The following is a 24,385-nucleotide window of genomic DNA, read 5'->3' on the forward strand; positions in this document are numbered from 1 at the left end:
CCTCCTAGGGTTTAAGTGTATTATGACCACACGCCCTAGGGGAACGCGCAGAAGGCCTTTCGTGGATGGGAAGGGAGGGAGAATGACTCGCACGAGACCGGGAACAGGACGAGGGATCGAGGAACCCTAGGTTTCGCCTCGCCAGATCGCGATCGCCTCCGCAATCGTCGGACAAGACACGCCAACCGTCACCCTATGTGGGGACGGACACAAACCACAGCCATTTATGTGATGCGCACATAACTAACACCAACGGACACAACCATCAATGGCAATAATTGAGAGACTCCATTCGTCGAGCCTCCCGCAACCGGTTTTCCCTGTGCCTTCCACCCCATGCGCGATTGGTTTTGTCCAGTCAACGAAAGAACCCGCAAAATAGGAAACATCCTTATAGTACGCACAAAAAATCTGTGCAAGCGTTCTCTCCCTCCTCCCGGTCCTAACCCTAGCCGCCCTTCCGAGCTGCCAACGCTTGCGAGCAGCACGTAGCGCACACACCAGTTTCTAGGCACGGCGCTCCCCCTGGACTTCACAACGAAGCTCGTGGGCATCGACGACGAGCCGGTGCGTGTGGTGCATGTTCAAAATTCACCATCAGGATCGATCACATCAAATAGCACAAACGCATGCGTACATAATAGCCAAGGGCCCGTATCGAGCCCTTTGTTTTTCTCTTTATTTCTATTTTCTGGTTTTCTCTCACGATACAAAACTCACGCGCTGCTGCTGCTTATATAAGTGCAGCCACGACTCCAGCACAAGACCTACTCGGACGTTTACTACTAAACCAACACCGACACGGACTCTGCTACAGATTCCTAATTCAACTAGAGATCTCACACACGTACACGTACTAGTACTAGGAAACTACAAACCACAACTCAAGATAGCTTTCCTATTCTACTACTAACACGTGCACTTTCCAAACTAATTAACCGGCAACGTTGATCAGTCTTAAACTAAATTAGGCATTGTTTGGATTATCCCAACAATTACCCTCTAATCCAAACATCCAACTTTTTATTTGACGAGATAGGCAGACGACCACACGTTTATCTTGTCACACTGATTGTCTCCAGCGACGCAACTTACTGGACTGCAACTTCCCTCTTCTTGCGACGATGCCACCACTTCGTCATCATTTTTTTCATGCCGGCTTTTATAGACCGAAACCAACGATTACTTGGACTACCAGCCACGCTGCCACATCTTAGCGTGCTACACGCAGACTAAACACATAACCTCATGCAGAAACTCAACTTAACTGGTCCGCGTCCATCTTCATGTTGATATTCATCTTCTCGTCGGTTGCTTGTACGTGGGGAGACACAACTCTTCACCCACCACATCTTCATATCTTCTCAGTGTCGCCGATGCCACATCTTATCAAACGACACCTCCTGTCCAGCGGCAACACAACTTGCCATATACGTGCAACTCATCTCCACCGTATATGAACTCGCCAGAACTCTGCGACCACGAACGAAAACGCAAGGCACGCATTCCTTTTTCCACCCGCTGTCGCTTGCAATTTTCCCCGCCAGTGACCATCTCAACTGCAGCAGAAGATTCACACATCTGAGCTCTTGGACGCACCTTACAAGAACTCATGTGCACACCTTGACGACAGCTCGCAACTTTGTCGCCTCTTCCTCGCTCCCCCCGAACGACGATCTTCACGAGATCTTCTAGCATCGCACCTCGGCACTATCGCTCCCGTCAACCTCCTCCAGGTCGTTTTGTCGAACGATAATCACCCGTCGCCTCGCTTGCGACAGCGCCTTTACCGCCTTCTCGTCGCCGCTATGCCGAACGATGACCGCCTGATCCTCCACGACGTTCCACCACCCAACGACTATATCGCCCGCACCTCCTCGTCGCTACACCAGCGACTGTATCGCCCGTTCCTCCTTGTCGCTACACCAGCGACTGTATTGCCCGCCCCGAGGCGCTAGTCGGGTCGCCACCCCGAGGCAAGCACAACTTCAGTCGAACCTTACTCTGATATCAATTATTGAAAATTCATCATGAAGATCGATCACATCAAATAGCACGAACGCACGCGCACACAAAAACTGATAGCCAAGGACCCGTATCAAGCCCTTTGTTTTTCTCTTTATTTCTATTTTCTGGTTTTCTCTCACGATACAAAACTCACGCGCTGCTGCTGCTTATATAAGTGCAGCCACGACTCCAACACAGGACCTACTCGGACGTTTACTACTAAACCAACACCGACACGGACTCTGCTACAGATTCCTAATTCAACTAGAGATCTCACACACGTACACGTACTAGTACTAGGAAACTACAAACCACAACTCAAGATAGCTTTCCTATTCTACTACTAACGCGTGCACTTTCCAAACTAATTAACCGGCAACGTTGATCAGTCTTAAACTAACTTACGCATTGTTTGGATTATCCAACAATCACCCCCTAATCCAAACATCCAACTTTTTATTTGATGAGATACGCAGACGACCACACGTTCATCTTGTCACACTGATTGTCTCCGGTGACACAACTTACTGAACTGTAACTTCCCTCTTCTTGCGACGATGCCACCACTTCGTCATTGGTGCATTAGCCAACTTGGATGGAGGGCGGTGGATCCGGGACACAACCATGATTAGCAGCTCATCGGCATCGACATGCGCCCGGTGTTGTCTCCTGTGCATGGGTCGATCTGGACGGTGGGCGATGGATCCAGTACATTGCTGTTTCCTCCACTTCCTCCGCCGGCGGCGGCGCCAGCTAGGTATGGTTTAGTTACCACTTACCAGTTATCGTTAATTCACACCATGAACTCATTATCTGAAAACTGGAATCTCCCTTTCAGTTTAGTGCTCTTGGATCACTTTGCAACAAACTGTGCGCGCAGTACTGAACGGAGAGATGCTGGGAGGCTGGATTTTTTGTTCAAAAGGACCATCTGCGCGGTGCAATTGACAAAAAAGACTACCTTTGAATCAAATTGCCAGAAAAGACCGCCTGATTTGTGACGGCAAACGCGGCAGTGGACACGTGGCGCCTGCCGCCACGCGCCGTGGCGGCAGCACCTGCCGCCACAGGCCCAGGCGGCAGGTCGTCTGTCACAGGAATCGCTGGGATCGGCTAGAACACAACGGAACGGGAACTGCGATGGACTGCTGGCCGGCGGGCCAAGCCGCCACGCCCAGAGGCGGCATGTACTACAGCAGCCCCGCGATGGTTAATCAGGACGTACGGCAAGCACATGCATGCATGGCAGTGTAGGCCCAAAAGCTACAGCGGTAAATCCAACTAGCGACTAATACACTGGTGGATTGTTCAGCTAGGCAAAGCTGCACTGCACTGCACGCACCTCTCCCTTGCGCATGCACTCCGGTCAGGCGACGAGGCGTGATCAGCTCAGCGCAGCTATACACGGCCCGTGCTCCAGTTGAACTCGCGGCCTCAGCAGCACTGCCGCCTCCTGGTGTTGCGGCAGGGCCCACCACTGATCCCGTTCCGTCGTGTTCTGGTCGCTCCCGATGATTTCCTGTGACAGGCCACTTGCCGCCTGGGACCGTGGCGGCAGGGTCTGCCGCCTTCGCGTGTGGCGGCAGGCGCCACGTGTTGGCTGGCGCGCCTGCCGCCACGAATTAGGTGGTCTTTTCTGGCAATCCGATTTAGAGGCGGTCTTTTCTGTCAATTGTACTGGGTAGGTAGTTTTTTTAGACAAAAATTCGGGAGGCTGATGCTTTAGATAGTCAACTGACATCGAGGTGAGTGAACACATGCTTACCTACTTTAATCTCTTACTATGAACTTGAATAGCACTTCCTAGAAACATGGTGTATGTGATATATTTGAAAAAGCAGGCTGTGAATTATATTCATTAGAAAATATGGAAATATGTTCTTATGTCCTCTGATCTGTAGGGTTTCTTTGACTTTGTAACACCCAATCTGCTATGCGTGAAGAGGAGAAGACAGAGGACTAGGAACAGAGAAGGGGGTAGGGGAATTCAGACTTTGCTAAGTGACGAGACTCGGGTTTGACACCCGCGTCGCTCTCCAGGGGGGCGGCTCGCGTGACCTAACCCCGCCGCCGCCGCCGCCCCCTCCTGCTCCCTTCCCCTCGCCGCCGTCGGGCGTCCCCGCCGGGCAAAGCCCGTGCTTGCCGGTGGCGGCGGGCCCTTCCTCTCTCGTCACGCATGGAGGTCAGCCCTGGACGGCGCGCCGTGCGACGCGGAGCTGCACGCCGGCATGGATCTGGTCCTCCGGCCTCTTCTATGGCGCGGTGGCGCTAGATTGTAGGGCGGCGGCCCCAGGGAGCGGCGGCTGACCGTTTTGGCGGCGGATCGGGGTGTTCTGCTCGGATCTGGTGGGCGCGCACCGTCGACGGGATGTGGCGGTGCTGGCCGTCCTGGGCCGCGTGGGTGGCAGGGCGGCTGCGCATGGTGGAGGCCCCGGCGCCTCTGGCCCTTGGCGGCATGGAGGGCCTGGGTTGGATCGGCGCCATGTGTGGTTTGCCCTCCGGACAGATCTGATCTGGCCGGTGCGACCTCAATGTGCGGCAGCTCAGATCGGCGGCGACCCGTGCACACGATGCTTGATGGAGGTTCCTTCAGCGGATCCGGGTGAAAACCTAGTTCTCAGCCTGATGCCAAGACCGCCGTTGGCGGCACTTTTTTGTGTCATTACCTTCTTGAAGGCCTCGCCGTGGAGAAGCTCCAGACCTCTATCCGCTACCTCTGGGGGAAACCCTACATCAGTAGATCAGATGACGGCGACGCGTTGGTGTCGTTTCCTCCTTGGGGCGTCATTCTTGGAGGCGTACACGGGTTCGAGGGACCAGTGGGCGGCTTTTTTGGTGGAGCGGTGCTTCATCCTGCACATTGATGACGGCGGATCTCGGTGGCGTGGTGCAGTGGAGATTCGGTGCCCGATGCGCGGTGCTGGACTCGTGCAGGAGGGGGTTGTTGTCTGGCGTCATGGTGGCGTCGATGATAGAGTGGCCTCACAAGGTATAAGCAATATCTTCTCTGAAGACGGACCAATGGAAGATGGCGGCAACGACACATGTGAGTGCGTCAGACCAGTTCATGCCCCAGACCCGGTATGTGGCTCGGCTGGGGCTGCTGGCTTTGGATGATAGGATTAGGTGAGTGGACTGGGTATTTGGCCCAGCTAGCGCCCCTTCATCATATGGATAGGAGTAGTGACATATGATGCCAAGATGGTGGATTCAGTCCTATTATTGTAATACTTTGTAAGGTCCTCGAGAATAATTAATAAAGTGGCCGCATGCATCTCCCAGATGCAGAGGCCATGTGTCATCCTCCTTTTCTAAAAAAAAGACTTTGCTATTTCTGTACTACTGAAACACTAACAAGCATGGGTGTTTAACTGTTTATAGAAAGCCACACACACACACACATACACACACACACAAAGTATAGGCTATGCCCGCACACATAAACCATATGTCAGGCTACCACTTCAGTGTCCTGTGCTTGCTCCTGGCATGAGTCACCGGCCATGAGCCCATGACAAAGGTTAAGAAACATCAATGCTCACCAGTCATCACCTAGCTTAACCACTGCAACCTGAACAAGGTTTGCGAGCATGTAACTTAATTCTTGTATCGTAGCAGACCTATCATACAAACAGAAGTCAACTACTTTTCCGAAGTGTAGCTGCATTTGCAGGTAAAAAACATGTGCATACTGCACTTTGCGCAAGCAACAAATGTAGTGAGTATGTTGCATGGCGTGAGGTACTGAATGGACATATGATAAAAGAGGTATTTTCTTTCATCTCGATACAAAATATAGTGCTATGGGTGCTCTTTGAGTATTTGTCATAGTTTCCACTAGCAATTGATTAATAGATGTTGTTGCAACAAAAGGATTAGAAGATGCATGTGTGATGTCCATTACTTTTGTGATTTGATATGTCTGCTGATTATTTTCCAATGCAGGTAAGATTGATGGTTGGCCTCCTGAAAACTGCTGGGATTGAGATCTAACAACTGTAGATGTAGTGAATATTAATGTTTATTGTGATAAGTCAGGTATTTAGTGTTGCATGATTTATGTATTGAAGCTTGTATGGGGATTGGTAATCTGAACTTTATATGCAAAAAAAATGGTTTACATTAATTTAGCTAAGCCAAATCTTCAGTCCTAAAGCAACTTTATTATGGTAGTGTGTGGTGTTGATAGCCATATACCCATGTTTCCATGTACAGATCCATTTTCCTATTTTCTTTTGGTAATTTGTAATACATGCAAAATTTGATTTTTCCGGAAGGTATGCTTGTGAATGAAATCTTATTAATTCCCCTTTCTAATAGATCAAGATCTCAAAATATGCAGTGTTAGCATATGGTTGTTAGCGGCTTATGAAGTTTTAGTAATACAAGGTTTATGTTAACTAATTACACCAACACCTTTCCTTTAGAAAGGAAGGAATTTCATTTCTTACTGTAGTGAGTTTCTAATAGGATGGAAGCACCGATGAGAACCACATTCTTTTTTGGCAGATTAGGTGTGCGAACGAATTGCCGGCACATTTGCATGCTATAATTTGATCCCTTTGTTAAAAATGAGATAGAGGTTTTTCGCACGTTAGTGAAAGTCTGTAAAAAAGCCAATCACAACAACACTATGATGGGGTGTCTTGGCAAAGCCTACAGTTGGCTCAAGAAACCATTGAATATATATAATTTTATGCTTATGTTTGTAGACCATTTTGTAACAATTTGGTTGACTTTTTATTATTTGGTGCTCCTTAATTATTTGCATTGATTGGTGAACAATTCTGTGAGTGCTGGAAGCAGCACGAGCTGTTACATGGAATACCCGACGAAGAGAGAGCGACAAGGTTGTTTGAAGATATATGTCCCCGTTGCAACGCACGGGCAATTACCTAGTACACTGAAAAGTTTCTAAAACAAAAGGATATACGCTCAAAAGATTCTCAGGAAAAAAAGATATACGCTAAAAAATGCAGATTGGATATATTCTCAAAAAGAAAATAAAAATATGCAAATTAGGATGGTGCCTTCCTCATTTTGGTATTCATATTTTTCAAAGCGATTGGATGCATACACCTAACCTCTGTGTAGTTCTTTTTAGACCTATGTGTAGTTAGGATACGCACATAACTAACACCAATGGACACAACCATCAATGGCAATAATTGAGAGACTCCATTTGTAAGACAAGTATTTCCGGACAGAGGGAGTACTCTGGACCACATGTACCACTTCTCCTCCTCTCACAATTGCCCAGGTGATTAGGGTATCTCTGCCTCCCATCAACGTCGCCGTTGGTCCACCTCGTCTTCTATGACCTTAGGGCCATGGAGACATGGTGGGCATCGACCCTTGCCGGCGGGAGGGTTCCTACCCAATTTTAGGTGTTTTTAGGTCGATTGGGGTTTGTGTCCTTCTCGGTAAGGCGGGGCGGCGGCTCATTGCGGATGGAATAAAGTCCTCATGCATAGACCTCATTTTCGGCAATGTGTCTAATGTCGTCGAAGGGCATGTGGAGATGTGTCTCCGAAAAATCTTGTAGGATTAGGTCGATGTTCGTCATCGATGAATCTTTGTGGATCCAATCTTTCGTTTCTGTGACTATGGTTTGGATCCTCCCTATCTATGCTTCTACTCATCGGCGACGGTTGTTTTTCTGGTGTGTTGGTCTTGTGGCGCCTTAGCACGACGACTTCTTGACTGTCTACCACAATAAAATATTCCGTGCTGCAGTGAGGGGGAGGTGTTGCCTGTGGCCTACCTTCGGCTCATGACAGACGATGAATAGATTGGAAGCCAACCCCCCCCCCCAAAAAAAATTCAGCTACGCACACACGAAGAATCACACCAGCAAATAGTAAAGTCATACAAGACCGAAGTTATGCATTGGTGGAGTAAAAAACCTCCGCAACATTGAAAACAATGATTAACAAACTCCAACAACGACCATATCCGCAACAACCATGCCTTGAAATCACAAGTAAATGAGAAATGTTTTCCAATAGCAATGCCATCAGGAAGGGAACGACGCTCAAGCGCCATCGTCGCCAGATCCAACTACCGAAGGGCAGATCATGGATTTTCACCTTGAAGATCAAGTCTGAGAAAATCTGAGGAATGTCATCCGAAAGGATCGACATGGACCTAGAGAGGGGATGAATAGAAAAAAAATTCAAAATTTACTAGTTAATTAGCAAGTTTAGGAAAATGGTGAATATCAATGTACGCCTAACAATTGCAAAGGTGAGTCAAGTTTCTAGCAAAGATGATAGCAATAATAGTACAAATTAAACAACATAATACGATATATGGACCGCAAGGACAAGGAAAAAGTAACCACAAGTAAGGAGCTAGGGTTAGGAATAACCTAACTCTGGAGATGAGGATGTATCTTAATGTTCACTTCCTTGGAGGGAAACTAGTCACAGTTGGAGGGTTGGGTGTTACCATGAAGGCTCGCCCCTATTGTCCTTGAGATATCACAACAAATGTGATGCCCAACCACTAGTGGTAGACCGTAGACCTTTTGGCACTCCAAACCTTCACAAACTTTTCGGGGTAAATCACAATTTGGTTCCTCACCAGAGCATTCCTATCACCTAGGAGTCTTCAACCTCCGAGAGTAACAAGATTCACCATGAAAACAAGGAGGAATCACCTTTGCTTTGGTGAATGTGTAGGTGGAGCACTACTCCTTCACTCCTCAAAAGATCAAGTGCTTTGGGTGGCTAGGGGGTGATCTCCTAGAAATCAAGTTCTAGAAATGGAAGTGAGAGAAATGGAGTCATCACCTTCTTGGAGAAGAGAAAGACTATTTATAAGGTCACCGGAAATCCAACCGATTTTCACAGGTTCTTTTAGCCCTGGAAGTTCCAGGCAGTCCTGGAAGTTCCGACCACTAGAAGTTTCGGGCAGGTTCTAAGGTTTCTAGAGACATTGCACAGTTTGTGCAATCTCTCTCAACACCCCGAAAGCTGCCTGGACCTTGCCCCAGAAGTTCCTGGCAGGTTCTGAGGTTTCTAGAGACATTGCACAGTTTGTGCAATCTCTCTCAACGCCCCGAAAGCTTCCTGAACCTTGCCTCAGAAGTTCCTGGCTACCCCGGAGGTTCTAGGGTTTTCAGAAAATGTGTACCCTAGTAGATTTAGAGGACCTCTCCTCGCACATTTTTGTATGACTTAGGTACATATATTTGGTGTACGTGTAGTCGATTCGCAGAATACCTTCATGCTGAACCCCCTCTTGATAGTGTGGTTGCCCTATTATGGACTAAAATATTACGAAGTAAAACAATAGCAAAATTCTTCTTTTACCTTTTTCAAATTGAGGAGCATATCTAACCATCGATGCATTCTTCCATGATGTGGCAGCACTATTTATAGACTCAAGCATGTGGTTAGAACAGCAAGTTATGTTGTCATTAGCACAAAAAACAATTAAGGGCACAAATGCCCTTTTAACCTCTCCCTTTTGGCATTGATGACAACATAATAGATAGAGTAGCAAAATAATTATGATAATAAGTCACAATGAACTAGCCAAGAGCTCCCCGTAGACATATGCCTTATTTTAATTTGCCTTGGAATACAAAAGGCATAGGTGTGGGAAGGAGATTCCTTCATTATAAGGAATCTGATAGTAGTACCAGCTTGCCACGTGCCTAGCTAGTTAAAGATGTTATTTCTTTACTTTTTTCCCTATTGCTCCGATTAGGATATGTTGTCATTTAAGTGAACTTTTGTAGCAATCTGTTTGACAAATGATTTATCATAAGTGTAGCCACATACTACGTATTTATTAGTAATTTGGTACTCTAGTCGTGCTTTTCCAGCTTGTGATTATTTTTCTTGCTTGCTTCGGTCACAATCTTGTCCAACATTTTTACATGTCATAGGATGACACACACAAACATCTGCTTGATCATAAAATTTGATTCTTTTTGCTTTATTCCCTGAAAAATGGATATTAAATCTGAGTACTTGGTATTGACTGTAAGTGGCATTCTGGTTCATAGGACATTCTGAATCTGAGTACTTTGTAGATGTTCAAAGAAGCTTGAAAAAATTATATTCTTTTCGCAAGCAACGTGGTCTCGATTTTATTATGCACACTGCACATACAATATGTTGGCTGATATTATTTCATCTTAATCCGTTTATGTACTCAAAATTAGTCTATTGAAAATGTAAACTAGTGCTAACTTGATTTTTTGTGTAGTTCAGTGAGCATCAACTTTTGGTATCTGATGGCGATGCGGAGTGGAGAAAAAACATAAGTAGGGCTAGTGATCATCGTCTTGCAGTTCTTCTTATTCAAAAGTATCTCTGCCACCGACAAGGCAATTGATAATTCAAGTTTTTTTTTCGTGAACAAACTTGAACTATGATGGCACATGAAAATAGTTTAGGCCAACACTTGGTCGCAAAGAAATTTAGACCAACCGATATTTGAATCTTTGTGAAGTGGTGGTTATCAATTGTAATATTTCTTAAAATTCAAGTTTTTTGAGAATTATTTGTGGAATTCTTATATATGGTCTATTGTTATCTATAGAATTTTGTATGTACAAGTCTATTGTTATCTGTGTGCTGAAGGGTCAAGTCTCTGTGTTATTTGAGGGACTTTCTTCCCTCCCCCTTGTTGCCATTTTGGCACCCAGGGCAGTGGGAACTTCTCCGACGTGGTGGAAGGGATCTCATGTGCACAGGAGAATCTCCCCTAAGGGTTTATTTTCCCGGGTTTTTTCCTACTCAACAATCAAATGTGAGCCCTAAGTGTTTGTGGATTTTACTTGCCGGTATTACCAGCACTGCATTCAGTTGATGCTGCCGCATCTTGCCTGTTACTGTACGTGTAAGAACGAGTTGGCAATATGCACCTAGTTTGACAATGGTCTTTATGTCAAACAATGGTCAGCTCCTTCTACTACTAGTATATAATATCTGGATTTGCACGGCACTAAAGCCACCTATATAAGGATCAACATTTGTCATCGTAGAAACGACATGGTTGCATGGCAAACTCGTGAGATGCACTAGTCTAAAGCACTCAAACGAGGATCATTCATATCCGTTACAGGAACAAAGCAAAAATGTACTTGAGCGGTTGATCCTAGACCTACTACTGGTTTAAAAAAAAATTAAAGTCTCGACTCATCATACGGGGAAGAACATTCCAATGATTGATGGCCATAAACATCAGCCATGCATGTTACTGGAAAAAAAAGGGCATCAAGAAATACGGCGCAGCTTTGAGAGCACGATCAGTGCTTCGTGGAGACCATGGTACAGGATTTCTTATCTGAAAGCAAATGAGGCTGCTGGATGTTACATCCCCCAAAACTCCAGTTCACGCCAGGCGAATTCTTTCATCTACTTCTGGCTACGGAGATCTGGTAGAATTATCAGGGAGATGATAAGTGTGTAGTTTAGGATCATGCACAGAAGAAACATATTTAAGTTAACAAATATACTTTCAATTTAACAGAATGGTGACAAGACATCAAGCAGATTATATGCACATAAAAACATGTAGCTTTTCAGGGAAGGTGGAACAAGACAATATGCAGCTTACATCCGTCAACCAATAGCACAGAAACACACAAGCAAGTAATAATACTGATAACACAAATAAATACGAAATGTTATCTGAAGAGAAGGTATGACTCACAAGCACTCCCACTCAGGCGGACGTATATCTTCTCGAGGGGTATTACCATTTGCCCTGAACAAATTTGCCAACTTGTGGACTCTCCCATCATCCTTTGAGCAGTTGATCTTTACCATTCCCAGGTCTTTGCAAGTAAATGATCTTCTCTGTAGTTTGATACCTATTTCTGATACCTTTCTGGTATTGAAGTTCTTTTGCAGATCAAGAAAGTTGTTGTTAAACATGTGTTCAGGTACTCAAAACTAAAAAATAATCAAGTAAGCATAAGCCCCAAATATGTAATTACACATACAATTTTAAGTTGGAGAAAGAGCTTCTGTATATTAGGTGAGTGCTGCAGCAAGAAAATTAGTGTTTCAAAGTCTGCAGCCATACACCATTCGCCAAGGGACAGGGTCTTCAGGTTGCCAAAACTTGGACACATTTCCAGTTCCCTACTCAGAACCACCTACACACATAAAATGAGTGTTCAGCAAATAAACATAGTAATTTGAATCAATTTTATATTTTATATACTGAATACAAGAGGTTTATTTAATATGCAGAGAAGAAAACAAACATACTCACCATGAAAAAGAAATTAAGACATATAGTAATGTGTTACCATGATTAGCGCCTATTGGTAAAAATATGATTCATCATTTTTTCTATAATGTGACGGGACATTGCCGTTATACTGGTATGCAGACTCAAAATAGTTAATTACACGACGATTTAAACTGTAATCATTTAAAAAGATACAATACTACAAGAATATAAAAAATAATCTGAAATAATAAATAATGCTCTCTTGAAGCTGCATACTTCCATATCTTATTGATTTCACCTACAGAGTACTATTTGATGATGAAATGAGCTAGTACAAATTTCTTGATCTGAACTCTTCTCCCAGTCAACTGCGCCTTTCTAAGAAGGTGTTGCTACTTATGTAAGAAGAAATGTGCTCATTGGACATATGTGTGTTCTGTTGGGAGCAACATAAATTTCTTTGGCAAACATCAGAAAAGGCAGTTAAAAAAACAATGATGGCTATATCAAGGAAATTTTGTTACTCAAAGATAGAGAGACCAGTAAAAGGTGGTGACAGCTATATATACCTATCCCGCATCAGTCAACAACTCGAAAGTCCTAGCACTTGAAAGAGACTCGAGAATATGGCGTCCACCTAAAATCTTCCTACCATTGCATTCTCTGTTTCCACCATAGTTACCATCATTACTGGAAATCTGGCCTTTACCTTTGTAGCCATGCTTTGCATCATTTGCAATCTCACCGTATTCATAGGTATTGTCATCGCTATCGATATCACTACCATAATCAAAATTATCCTTGTAACGACCCTGCGTGTAACTTTCTTCAGCAAAAGTATCTCCATATCCAAATCTTATAAAATGATCATATTCAAAATCATCACCCAAGGAAGAGTCATCATCATGAATCTTAGAGGTATCTGTCCAATCATTATCATCGCTATCATCCCCATCATCATCAGTAGTTCCATCACAGCCATCTTCATCACTGATATGTTCAAAGTCATCACCCAAGAAAGAGTCATCAAGTATGACAGTCATCACCCAAGAAAGAGGTGACCCCAAGTTGTTGAACGATGGGACTCGGACGTAAGGCGTGGTGAGGCGCAGAAGTAGGAGGTTCGGAGCAACAATGGAGAAGGCGCAGTTGATCTTGCACTTGAGCATGATCAAAGTCTTCAAACAGGCAGACACAATCCCGGCACCAGTCACTAGGCAATCCTTGAGATCCAGCTCCTCCAAAGACGTGCAGCTGGAAGAGAGCTGCTTGAGGATCCGGCCGTCGAGCCTGGCATACGACAGCTTCAGCACCTTGAGGTGGCACGAGACGAACTGCACGCGTTCCAACGATGCAATCTCCGAGCGATGCCCAGCGAGATGGATGACCCGCTCGTTGTGGTTGATGGCAGCCCTGATCCACGCGCTGGCGTCGTCCTCGTCGTAGTCGGCGTCCTCGTCGCCGGACCGCAGGCGGAGCGTGCCCACGGGTGCTGACGCGTCGCGGAGGAGGAAGAGGCGGTGCACGAAGTGGCGGAACTCCCCCGGCGGGTCGGCATCGCGGCCGGAGGAGTGGCGCACGTGGAGGTCGACGCAGGGCGAGGAAGCCCAGAGGTGGCGCCACCGGCGCGCGAGCACGCAGGTGCGGACCGCCTCCAACGCCTTGAGGGACGACATGATGTGGTGCAGGAGCGCGTCCGGGAGGGCGCTGAGGCGGTCGGGCTTGACGGCGGCCGGGCCGCGGGATCTGGGCTTGAGGTCGGCGCCGCAGCGCGGCCCCGGGCGCTGGGTGGTGCTCCGGCGCATTTCGTCGAGCAGAAGGCCTGCACGTAGGGTTTTGGGTCACCCCGGCGCAACCCTGTCAGTCAGGATTTTGAAATCTCTGCGAGGGAGATGCATATGGAGACGAGATCGGGGGAGATGCATATGGAGACGAGATCGAGAGTCACCTTGGTTCATTTCCTTTTACACGACATCAGAATTTGTACGGTAGTAAAGCTGCCTATAACTCACCACAGGATCAATGCTTAATGCTTACTGGAGCATAGCACAACGCATGACAGACTCAGATGCACCACTCTCAAGTCTGAAGCATTCAAACGACGAGCATTCATATCCGTTCCAGGAACAAAGCAAAGTTGTACTAGAGGCTAGACCTACTACTAGTTGAACTTCTCAGCTCATCCCACTGGCAACAACATTCCAACGATTTAATAATCACCAACGTCATCCATGTTACCAAAAAAGAGGCAATCAAGAAACCCAGCGGAGCTTTGAGAGCACGATCAGTTGCTCATGAGGATGTTGGATGTTACACCCCCCAGAACTCCTTCGTCTGCTTCTGGCTGCGGAGATCTGGTAGAAATATCAGGGAGTGTATAAGTGTATAAGTGTGTAGTCTAGGATCATGTACAGAAGGAACATACTTAAGTTAGCAAAACATACTTCCAATTTAACAGAATGCTGACAAGATATTAAACAGATTATATATGCACATAAAAGCATGTGGCTTTTTAGGGAAAGCGGACCAAGACAGTATGCAGTGGACATCCATAAGCATGTAGCACATGAACATACAAGCAAGTAAAACTACAGATAATGAAAATAAATACAAAATGCTATCTGAAGAGAAGGTATGACTCACAAGCACTCCCGTTGTGGCGGACATAAATTTTCTCGACTGGCATACCATTTGCCATAAACAAATTTGCCAGCTTATGGACTCTCCCATCATCCTTTGAGCATGTGATCTTCACCATTCGAAGATCTTTGCAAGTAAATGATCTTCTCTGTAGTTTGATACCTGTTTCTGATGCCTTTTTGGCATTGAAGTTCTTTTGCAGATAAAAAAGTTGTTGTTAAGCATGCGCTAAAATACTCAAAACTAAAAGATAATCAGGTAAGCATAAGCCCCAAATATGTAATTACACATACAATTTTAAGTTGGAGAAAGAGTTTCTGTATATTTGGTGAGTGTTGCAGCAAGAAAATTAATGCATCAAAGTCTGCAGCCATACACCATTCGCCAAGGGACAGGGTCTTCAGGTTGCCAAAAATTGGACATGTATTCAGTTCCCTACTCAGAACCACCTACACATTGCACATAAAATGAATGTTCAGCAATTAAACATAGATTTGAATCAATATTATATTTTATATATTGAATATAAGAGGTTTATTAAATATGCAGAGAAGAAAACAAACTTACCAACCACGAGAAAGAAATTAAGACATATAGTGATGTGTTACCATGATTAGTACCTATTGGTAAAATAAGATTCCTCATTCTTTTCTATAATGTGAAGGGACATTGCCATTATACTGGTACACAGACTCAAAATAGTTAGTTACACAACGATTTGAACAATAATCATTTAAAAAGATACACTACTTCAAGAATGTAAAAAATAAGAAACAATAATCTGAAATAATATATAATGCTCTCTTGAAGCTTCATACTTTCATATCTTATTGATTTCACCTACTACATTTGATGATGAAATGAGCTAGTACTAATTTCTTGATCTGAACTCTTCTACAAGTCAACAGTGCCTTTCTAACCAGGTGTTGCTACTTATGTAAGAAATGTGGTCATTGTACATGTGTATTCTGTTGGGAGCAACATAAATTTCTTTTGCAAACATCAGAAAAAAGTTGTTATGAAAAAGAAAAAATTATAGCTATATCAAGAAATTTTTCATACTCGGAGATAGAGAAAATAATAAAAGGTGGTGACAGCTATACCTCTCCAGCATCAGTCAACAACTCCAAAGTTCTAGCACTTGAAAGACTCTGAAGAATATGACGGCCACCTAAAATCTTTGCATCATTGCATTTTCTATATCCACCATAGATACTATCTTTACTGGAAATCAGGCCTTTACCATCATCCTTTGAGCAGTTGATCTTTACCATTCCCAGGTCTTTGCAAGTAAATGATCTTCTCTATAGTTTGATACCTGTTTCTGATACCTTTCTGGTATTGAAGTTCTTTTGCGGATCAAGAAAGTTGTTGTTAAACATGTGTTCAGGTACTCAAAACTAAAAAATAATCAAGTAAGCATAAGCCCCAAATATGTAATTACACATACAATTTTAAGTTGGAGAAAGAGCTTCTGTATATTAGGTGAGTGCTGCAGCAAGAAAATTAGTGTTTCAAAGTCTGCAGCCATACACCATTCGCCAAGGGACAGGGTCTTCAGGTTGCCAAAACTTGGACACATTTCCAGTTCCCTACTCAGAACCACCTACACACATAAAATGAGTGTTCAGCAAATAAACATAGTAATTTGAATCAATTTTATATTTTATATACTGAATACAAGAGGTTTATTTAATATGCAGAGAAGAAAACAAACATACTCACCATGAAAAAGAAATTAAGACATATAGTAATGTGCTACAATGATTAGCGCCTATTGGTAAAAATATGATTCATCATTTTTTCTATAATGTGACGGGACATTGCCGTTATACTGGTATGCAGACTCAAAATAGTTAATAACACGACGATTTAAACTGTAATCATTTAAAAAGATACAATACTACATGAATATAAAAAATAATCTGAAATAATAAATAATGCTCTCTTGAAGCTGCATACTTCCATATCTTATTGATTTCACCTACAGAGTACTAGTTGATGATGAAATGAGCTAGTACAAATTTCTTGATCTGAACTCTTCTCCCAGTCAACTGCGCCTTTCTAAGAAGGTGTTGCTACTTATGTAAGAAGAAATGTGCTCATTGGACATATGTGTGTTCTGTTGGGAGCAACATAAATTTCTTTGGCAAACATCAGAAAAGGCTGTTAAAAAAACAATGATGGCCATATCAAGGAAATTTTCTTACTCAAAGATAGAGAGACCAGTAAAAGGTGGTGACAGCTATATATACCTCTCCCGCATCAGTCAACAACTCCAAAGTCCTAGCACTTGAAAGAGACTCAAGAATATGGCGTCCACCTAAAATCTTCCTACCATTGCATTCTCTGTTTCCACCATAGTTACCATCTTTACTGGAAATCTGGCCTTTACCTTTGTAGCCATGCTTTGCATCATTTGCAATCTCACCGTATTCATAGGTATTGTCATCGCTATCGATATCACTACCATAATCAAAATTATCCTTGTAACGACCCTGCGTGTAACTTTCTTCAGCAAAAGTATCTCCATATCCAAATCTTATAAAATGATCATATCCAAAATCATCACCCAAGGAAGAGTCATCATCATGAATCTTAGAGCTCTCTGTCCAATCATTATCATCGCTATCACCCCCGTCGTCATCAGTAGTTCCATCACAGTCATCTTCATCACTGATGTGCTCAAAATCATCACCCAGGAAAGAGTCATCAAGTATGATGGTGCCCGTGAGAAGTGACCCCAAGTTCTTGAATGATGGGACTCGGACGTAAGGCGTGGTGAGGCGCAGAAGTAGGAGGTTCGGAGCAGCAATGGAGAAGACGCATTTGATCTTGCACTTGAGCATGATCAAAGTCTTCAAAGAGGCAGACACAATCCTGGCGCCTGTCACCAGGCAATCCTTCAGATCCAGCTCCTCCAAAGACGTGCAGCAGGAAGAGAGTTGCTTGAGGATCCGGCCGTCGAGCCTGGCATACGACAGCTTCAGCACCTTCAGGTGGCACGAGACGAACTGCACGCGTTCCAACGATGCAATCTCCGAGCGATGGCCAGCGAGATGGATGACCCGCGCGTTGCGGTTGATGGCGGCCCTGATCCACGCGCTGGCGTCGTCCTCATCGTAGCCGGCGTCCTTATCGCCGGACCGCAGGCGGAGCGTGCCCACGGGCGCTGACGCGTCGCGGAGGAGGAAGAGGCGGTGCGCGAAGTGGCGGAACTCCTCCGGCGGGTCGGCGTCGCGGCCGGAGGAGTGGCGCACGCGGAGGTCGACGTAGGGCGAGGAAGCCCAGAGGTGGCGCCACCGGCGCGCGAGCACGCAGGTGCGGACCGCCTCCCACGCCTTGAGGGACGACATGATGTGGTGCAGGAGCGTGTCCGGGAGGGCGCTGAGGCGGTCGGGCTTGACGGCGGCCGGGCCGCGGGATCCGGGCTTGAGGCCCGCGCCGCGGCGCGGCCCCGGGCGCTGGGTGGTGCTCCGGCGCATTTCCTCGAGCAGAAGGCCTGCACGTAGGTTTCGGGTCGCCCCGGCGCAGCCCTGTCAGTCAGGATTTTGAAATTTCTGCGGGGGAGATGCATACGGAGACGAGATCGGGGGGAGGAAAGGGAACTTACGGAGAGAAACTCGGTGAAATGGGCTGATTTTGTTGCCGCTTTCTCAGTTTTCCGGTGGCGGCTGCTTCGGAGTGAGTTGCGGAGTGGGATGGCGTACACTAAAAGTCTTTTCTTATTGAGAGTGAGCAGTGGGAGGCGTTTTGGCTCCGGAGCATTTGCTCCCACGAGGTAATTTAAAAAAGTGGTAAAATGTTTTTAAAAATTCTTGATTTTTTTGCGGATGTTTGTGTTAGTTTAGCAAGCATGTTTGGCAATTTTCATATGAAACGGAGCACTAGTGTTCCTCGGTGAAAAAAACAAATTTGAATGACATTTTGGGGTAACATTTGGTGTTCAATTTATTTATTTATTGCACAGGCCAAAATGTTTAACTTTTTGCCTAAGACTTTGCAGGCAGCATTTGGATGTGACTATGATTACGTAAAAAAAATTAAGATTTTTTCGACATCTCAAAAATCATTTTCATGTGCAAGATCACGTGCTTCTAGGAGCCAAATTGGATTTTACAAGTGAACTCCACTTGTATCCCGGTTTGTAAATTTGTGGCAGTGCATACCAAGTGATGCTAGACCTAAGGACAACTTCATATGGGATTAGCGTTACAGAGAAACACTACATTCAACCCCCCCCCCTCCTCATCGCTTACACACTCACCTTATCTGCCCCCCTTCACCGGCCGACACCTCGCCCCCTCTCAACCCTCATTAGTCCCCGCCGCCACACTCAACCTCATCGACCATGTTGGTGCGGTCGTGCTCTTCCTAGTAAGAACTGAGAGGCCCGTGCCGAGAGAGTTCTGAGAGAGAGTGTGGGGCTACTTTGAATGGATCGAGGATGACACCCACCGTGAAGCTGAATCAGTCGCCGGTCGTGCCCACCTACCTGCCGCCCTTGAGTATTTTGACTCGGTGTCAACAGCAGCCTAGCAGAAATGAATGCCGCGTGATGCACAATATGGCGACTCTGCTAGAGTTGCTCTTACATCCCCATCTACCAGCACAAGCCATAAAACCACTCCAGCTCACTTGTTTGGTGATTTGGTCAAGCCAAAACCACTCTATGCGACCACAAGCGATGGGGCAAAGATGAACAAAGGGCGGCAAGCGACAACTAGAACTAGATTTGCATAGGCCAGGTTTTGCCGATTAGGCACACGAGGACGCGAGTCCGATTTGGTGGGTAGGGAGGATACTCCCATCTGGTTTACGCTTCCGAGTTGGAATACTGGCCATCAAACCGGAAAATGCCAACGGAGGCCGAGCTCCAGGGAGGTCGGTATTTTAAAAAAATCAAAATTTATATTTCAAAGTTTCAGAAAAAATCAAAAAAAAATCTACGGTAACTTAATAGATTTCCGCACGAACGTGTAAGAAAATTATTTGAATTTGTTGTGATTTGTAGGCTGTACAAAAAAAACAAATATCCGGCCCAACAACAAAAAGTATTGGCCCATTTTAGAAATATGTTTTGTCTTTTTTCTGTATGCCACGTGTGAAAGTATTTGGTTTTGAATTTTTGCACAGACGCAATACACATGTGTGAAAGTGTATATACAAACAATTTCAAATTTTTTCACCTTGTAGAAATTTGTATTTTGAAAACGAGCTCCGTGGAGCTCGGCCTCCAAAAGCCCTCACCCGCCATCACACACGTTATCTTGACAAGTGGACCCAACAGGTTAAACTAGATACAACAAAACAATTTTGAGGTACAATGTGGCGGAAAATTTAAATAGGGCAAATACTATCACAAATAGACAAACAATGGGTAAAAAGTTAAATTAACTCTCTTATTAACTATATCCCTTTTCAACCAAAAAATTGTGGTGTGTTTTTTCAGGTGTGTCAGTATTTGTTATTCAGAGAGAAAATACCTCTCTGCTCATAGTTGTGGCCTTGTGGGCACACATGATTGCAGAGCATGAAGCTTATTTCAATATTCTACCTATTGTATATGATTGCAGAGCACCGAAATATGAATAGTTAGACATCAATGTAAACCTTCATCGCCGAAATCGGAATGAAGGTTCATTTCCTTTTACACGACATCAGAATTTGTAGGGTAGTAAAGCTGCCTATAACTCACCACAGGATCAATGCTTAATGCTTACTGGAGCATAGCACAACGCATGACAGACTCAAATGCACCACTCTCAAGTCTGAAGCATTCAAACGACGAGCATTCATATCCGTTCCAGGAACAAAGCAAACTTGTACTAGAGGCTAGACCTACTACTAGTTGAACTTCTCAGCTCATCCCACTGGCAACAACATTCCAACGATTCAATAATCACCAACGTCATCCATGTTACCAAAAAAGAGGAAATTAAGAAACCCAGCGCAGCTTTGAGAGCACGATCAGTTGCTCATGAGGATGTTGGATGTTACACCCCCCAGAACTCCTTCGTCTGCTTCTGGCTGCGGAGATCTGGTAGAAATATCAGGGAGTGTATAAGTGTATAAGTGTGTAGTCTAGGATCATGTACAGAAGGAACATACTTAAGTTAGCAAAACATACTTCCAATTTAACAGAATGCTGACAAGATATTAAACAGATTATATATGCACATAAAAGCATGTGGCTTTTCAGGGAAAGCGGACCAAGACAGTATGCAATAGACATCCGTCAGCATGTAGCACATGAACATACAAGCAAGTAAAACTACAGATAATGAAAATAAATACAAAATGCTATCTGAAGAGAAGGTATGACTCACAAGCACTCTCGCTGTGGTGGACATAAATTTTCTCGACTGGCATACCATTTGCCATAAACAAATTTGCCAGCTTATGGACTCTCCCATCATCCTTTGAGCATGTGATCTTCACCATTCGAAGATCTTTGCAAGTAAATGATCTTCTTTGTAGTTTGAGACCTGTTTCTGATGGCTTTCTGGCATTGAAGTTCTTTTGCAGATAAAAAAGTTGTTGTTAAGCATGCGCTAAAATACTCAAAACTAAAAGATAATCAAGTAAGCATAAGCCCCAACTATGTAATTACACATACAATTTTAAGTTGGAGAAAGAGTTTCTGTATATTAGGTGAGTGCTGCAGCAAGAAAATTAATGCATCAAAGTCTGCAGCCATACACCATTCGCCAAGGGACAAGGTCTTCAGGTTGTCAAAAGTTGGACATGTATTCAGTTCCCTACTCAGAACCACCTACACATTGCACATAAAATGAGTGTTCAGCAATTAAACATAGTAATTTGAATCAATATTATATTTTATATATTGAATACAAGAGGTTTATTAAATATGCAGAGAAGAAAACAAACATACCAACCACGAGAAAGAAATTAAGACATATAGTGATGTGTTACCATGATTAGTACCTATTGGTAAAATAAGATTCCTCATTCTTTTCTATAATGTGAAGGGACATTGCCATTATACTGGTACGCAGACTCAAAATAGTTAATTACACAATGATTTGAACAGTAATCATTTAAAAAGATACACTACTTCAAGAATGTAAAAAATAACAAACAATAATCTAAATAATATATAATGTTCTCTTGAAGCTCCATACTTCCATATCTCATTGATTTGACCTACTACATTTGATGATGAAATGAGCTAGTACAAATTTCTTGATCTGAACTCTTCTCCAAGTCAACTGTGCCTTTCTAACCAGGTGTTGCTACTTATGTAAGAAATGTGCTCATTGTACATGTGTATTCTGTTGGGAGCGACATAAATTTCTTTTGCAAACATCAGGAAAAGTTGTTAAGAAAAAAAACAATTATGGCTATATCAAGAAAATTTTCAAACTCGAAGATAGAGAAAATAGTAAAAGGTGGTGACAGCTATACCTCTCCAGCATCAGTCAACAACTCCAAAGTTCTAGCACTTGAAAGACTCTGAAGAATATGACGGCCACCTAAAATCTTCCCATCATTGCATTCTGTATATCCATCATAGATATTGTCTTTACTGGAAATCAGGTCTTTACCTTTGTAGCCATACTTTGCATCATTTGCAATCTCACTGTATGCATAGGTATTCTCATCACCATAATAATAATTATCCTTGTAACGATCATGCCTGTAAATTCCTTCAGCAAAACCATGTCCATATCCAAACCTTATAAAATCATCATATCCAACACCATCACTCAAGGAAGACTCATCATGAATCTTCGAGCTCTCTGTCCAATCATTATTGTCGCTATCATCCCCATCGTCATCAGTAGTTCCATCACAATAATCTTCATCACTGATGCATTCATTGTCATCACCCAAGAAAGAGTCATCAAGTATGATAGTAGCTGTGACAAGTGATCCCAAATTCTTGAATGATGGGACTCGGACGTAAGGTGTGATGAGGTGCAGAAGTAGGAGGTTCGGAGCAGCAATGGAGAAGGCGCAACTAATCTCGCATTCGAGCATGATTAAAGTCTTCAAAGAGGCGGACACAATCCTAGGGCCCGCCACCAAGCAATCCTTCAGACCTAGTACTTCCAAAGACGTGCAACTAGAAGAAAGCTGCCCGAGGATCCTGTAGTCGAGCATGGCATACGCCAGCTTCAAGACCTTGAGGTGGCAAGAGATGAACGACACGCGGTCCAATGACGCGATCTCTGAGCAACGCCCGGTGAGATGGATAACCCGCGCGTTGCGCTTGATGACGGCCATCATCCACGCGCTGGCGTCGTCATCGGTGAAGCCCGCTTCTTCGTCACTCGACCGCAGGCGGAGCATGACCACGGGCGCTGATTCGTCCCGGAGGAGGAAGAGCCGGTGCACGAAGTCGCGGAACTTCTCAGGCGGGTCGCCGTAGCGGCCAGTGGAGGGGCGCACGCGGAGATCGACGCAGGGCACGGACGCCCAGAGATGGCGCCACCGCCGCGCGAGCACGCAGCTGCGGACCACCTCCCACGCCTTCAAGAATGACATGATGTAATGCAGGAGCTCGTCCGGGAGGGCGCTGAGGCGGTCGTGTTGGGGAACGTTGCAGAAAATTAAAATTTTTCCTACGGTTTCACCAAGATCCATCTATGAGTTCATCTAAGCAACGAGTCAAGGGAGAGAGTTTGCATCTACATACCACTTGTAGATCGCGTGCGGAAGCTTGCAAGGTGATGATGTAGTCGTACTCGACGTGATCCAAATCACCGATGACCAGCGCCGAACGGACGGCACCTCCGCGTTCAACACACGTACGGGACGGGAGACGTCTCCTCCTTCTTGATCCAGCAAGGGGGAAGGAGAGGTTGATGAAGATCCAGCAGCACGACGGCGTGGTGGTGGATGCAGGGCGTCACAGCAGCAGGGCTTCGCCGAGACTACGAGGGAGAGACGTAACGGGGGAGATGGAGGCGCCAGGGGCTGGTGTGTGAAGCCCCTCCTCTCCCACACTATATATAGGGGTGCCAAGGGGGGGGCGCCGGCCCTAGTAGATGAGATCTACTAGGGGGGGGGCCTAGGGGAGGTTTCCCTCCCCCCCAAGGCACCTAGGGGTGCCTTCCACCACTAGGACTCCTCCTAGGGGGAAACCCTAGGCGCATGGGCCTATAGGGGCTGGTTCCCTTGACCCATGAAGGCCAAGGCGCACCCCCTACAGCCCATGTGGCCCCCCGGGACAGGTGGCCCCACCCGGTGGACCCCCGGGACCCTTCCGGTGGTCCCGGTACAATACCGATAACCCCGAAACTTGTCCCGATGCCCGAAATAGCACTTCCTATATATAATTCTTTACCTCCGGACCATTCCGGAACTCCTTGTGACGTCCGGGATCTCATCCGGGACTCTGAACAACATTCGGGTTTCTGCATATACATATCTTCATAACCCTAGCGTCACCGAACCTTAAGTGTGTAGACCCTACGGGTTCGGGAGACATGCAGACATGACCGAGACGCTCTCAGTCAATAACCATCAGCGGGATCTGGATACCCATGATGGCTCCCACATGCTCCTCGAT

The 24,385-nt window shown here is 45.1% G+C and overlaps 2 protein-coding genes and 1 pseudogene across 2 annotated transcripts; all 3 read right to left on the reverse strand.

The window, feature by feature from the left end:
• Window positions 1–11,336: 11,336 nt before the first annotated feature.
• Window positions 11,337–14,012, reverse strand: LOC119357640 (annotated as a pseudogene).
• Window positions 14,013–14,293: 281 nt separating this feature from the next.
• Window positions 14,294–20,466, reverse strand: LOC119357641. The gene is made up of 5 exons (XM_037624519.1): window positions 20,461–20,466; window positions 17,103–18,383; window positions 16,298–16,453; window positions 14,851–15,040; window positions 14,294–14,561 (listed from the first exon to the last, which is right to left on the reverse strand). The coding sequence occupies exons 1-5, from the start codon at window positions 20,464–20,466 to the stop codon at window positions 14,518–14,520; spliced, it is 1,677 nt and encodes a 558-aa protein (XP_037480416.1). The 3' UTR covers window positions 14,294–14,517.
• Window positions 20,467–20,843: 377 nt separating this feature from the next.
• LOC119357642 lies at window positions 20,844–23,403 on the reverse strand (the record flags this gene model as incomplete). The annotated part of the gene is made up of 4 exons (XM_037624520.1): window positions 20,844–20,887; window positions 21,177–21,366; window positions 21,467–21,622; window positions 22,276–23,403. Coding segments are annotated over 4 exons (1,518 nt in total), but the record flags the coding sequence as incomplete, so codon positions are not given.
• Window positions 23,404–24,385: the final 982 nt, after the last annotated feature.

This window comes from Triticum dicoccoides, chromosome 2A, assembly GCF_002162155.2.
Source record: "Triticum dicoccoides isolate Atlit2015 ecotype Zavitan chromosome 2A, WEW_v2.0, whole genome shotgun sequence".
Classification (NCBI taxonomy): domain Eukaryota; kingdom Viridiplantae; phylum Streptophyta; class Magnoliopsida; order Poales; family Poaceae; genus Triticum; species Triticum dicoccoides.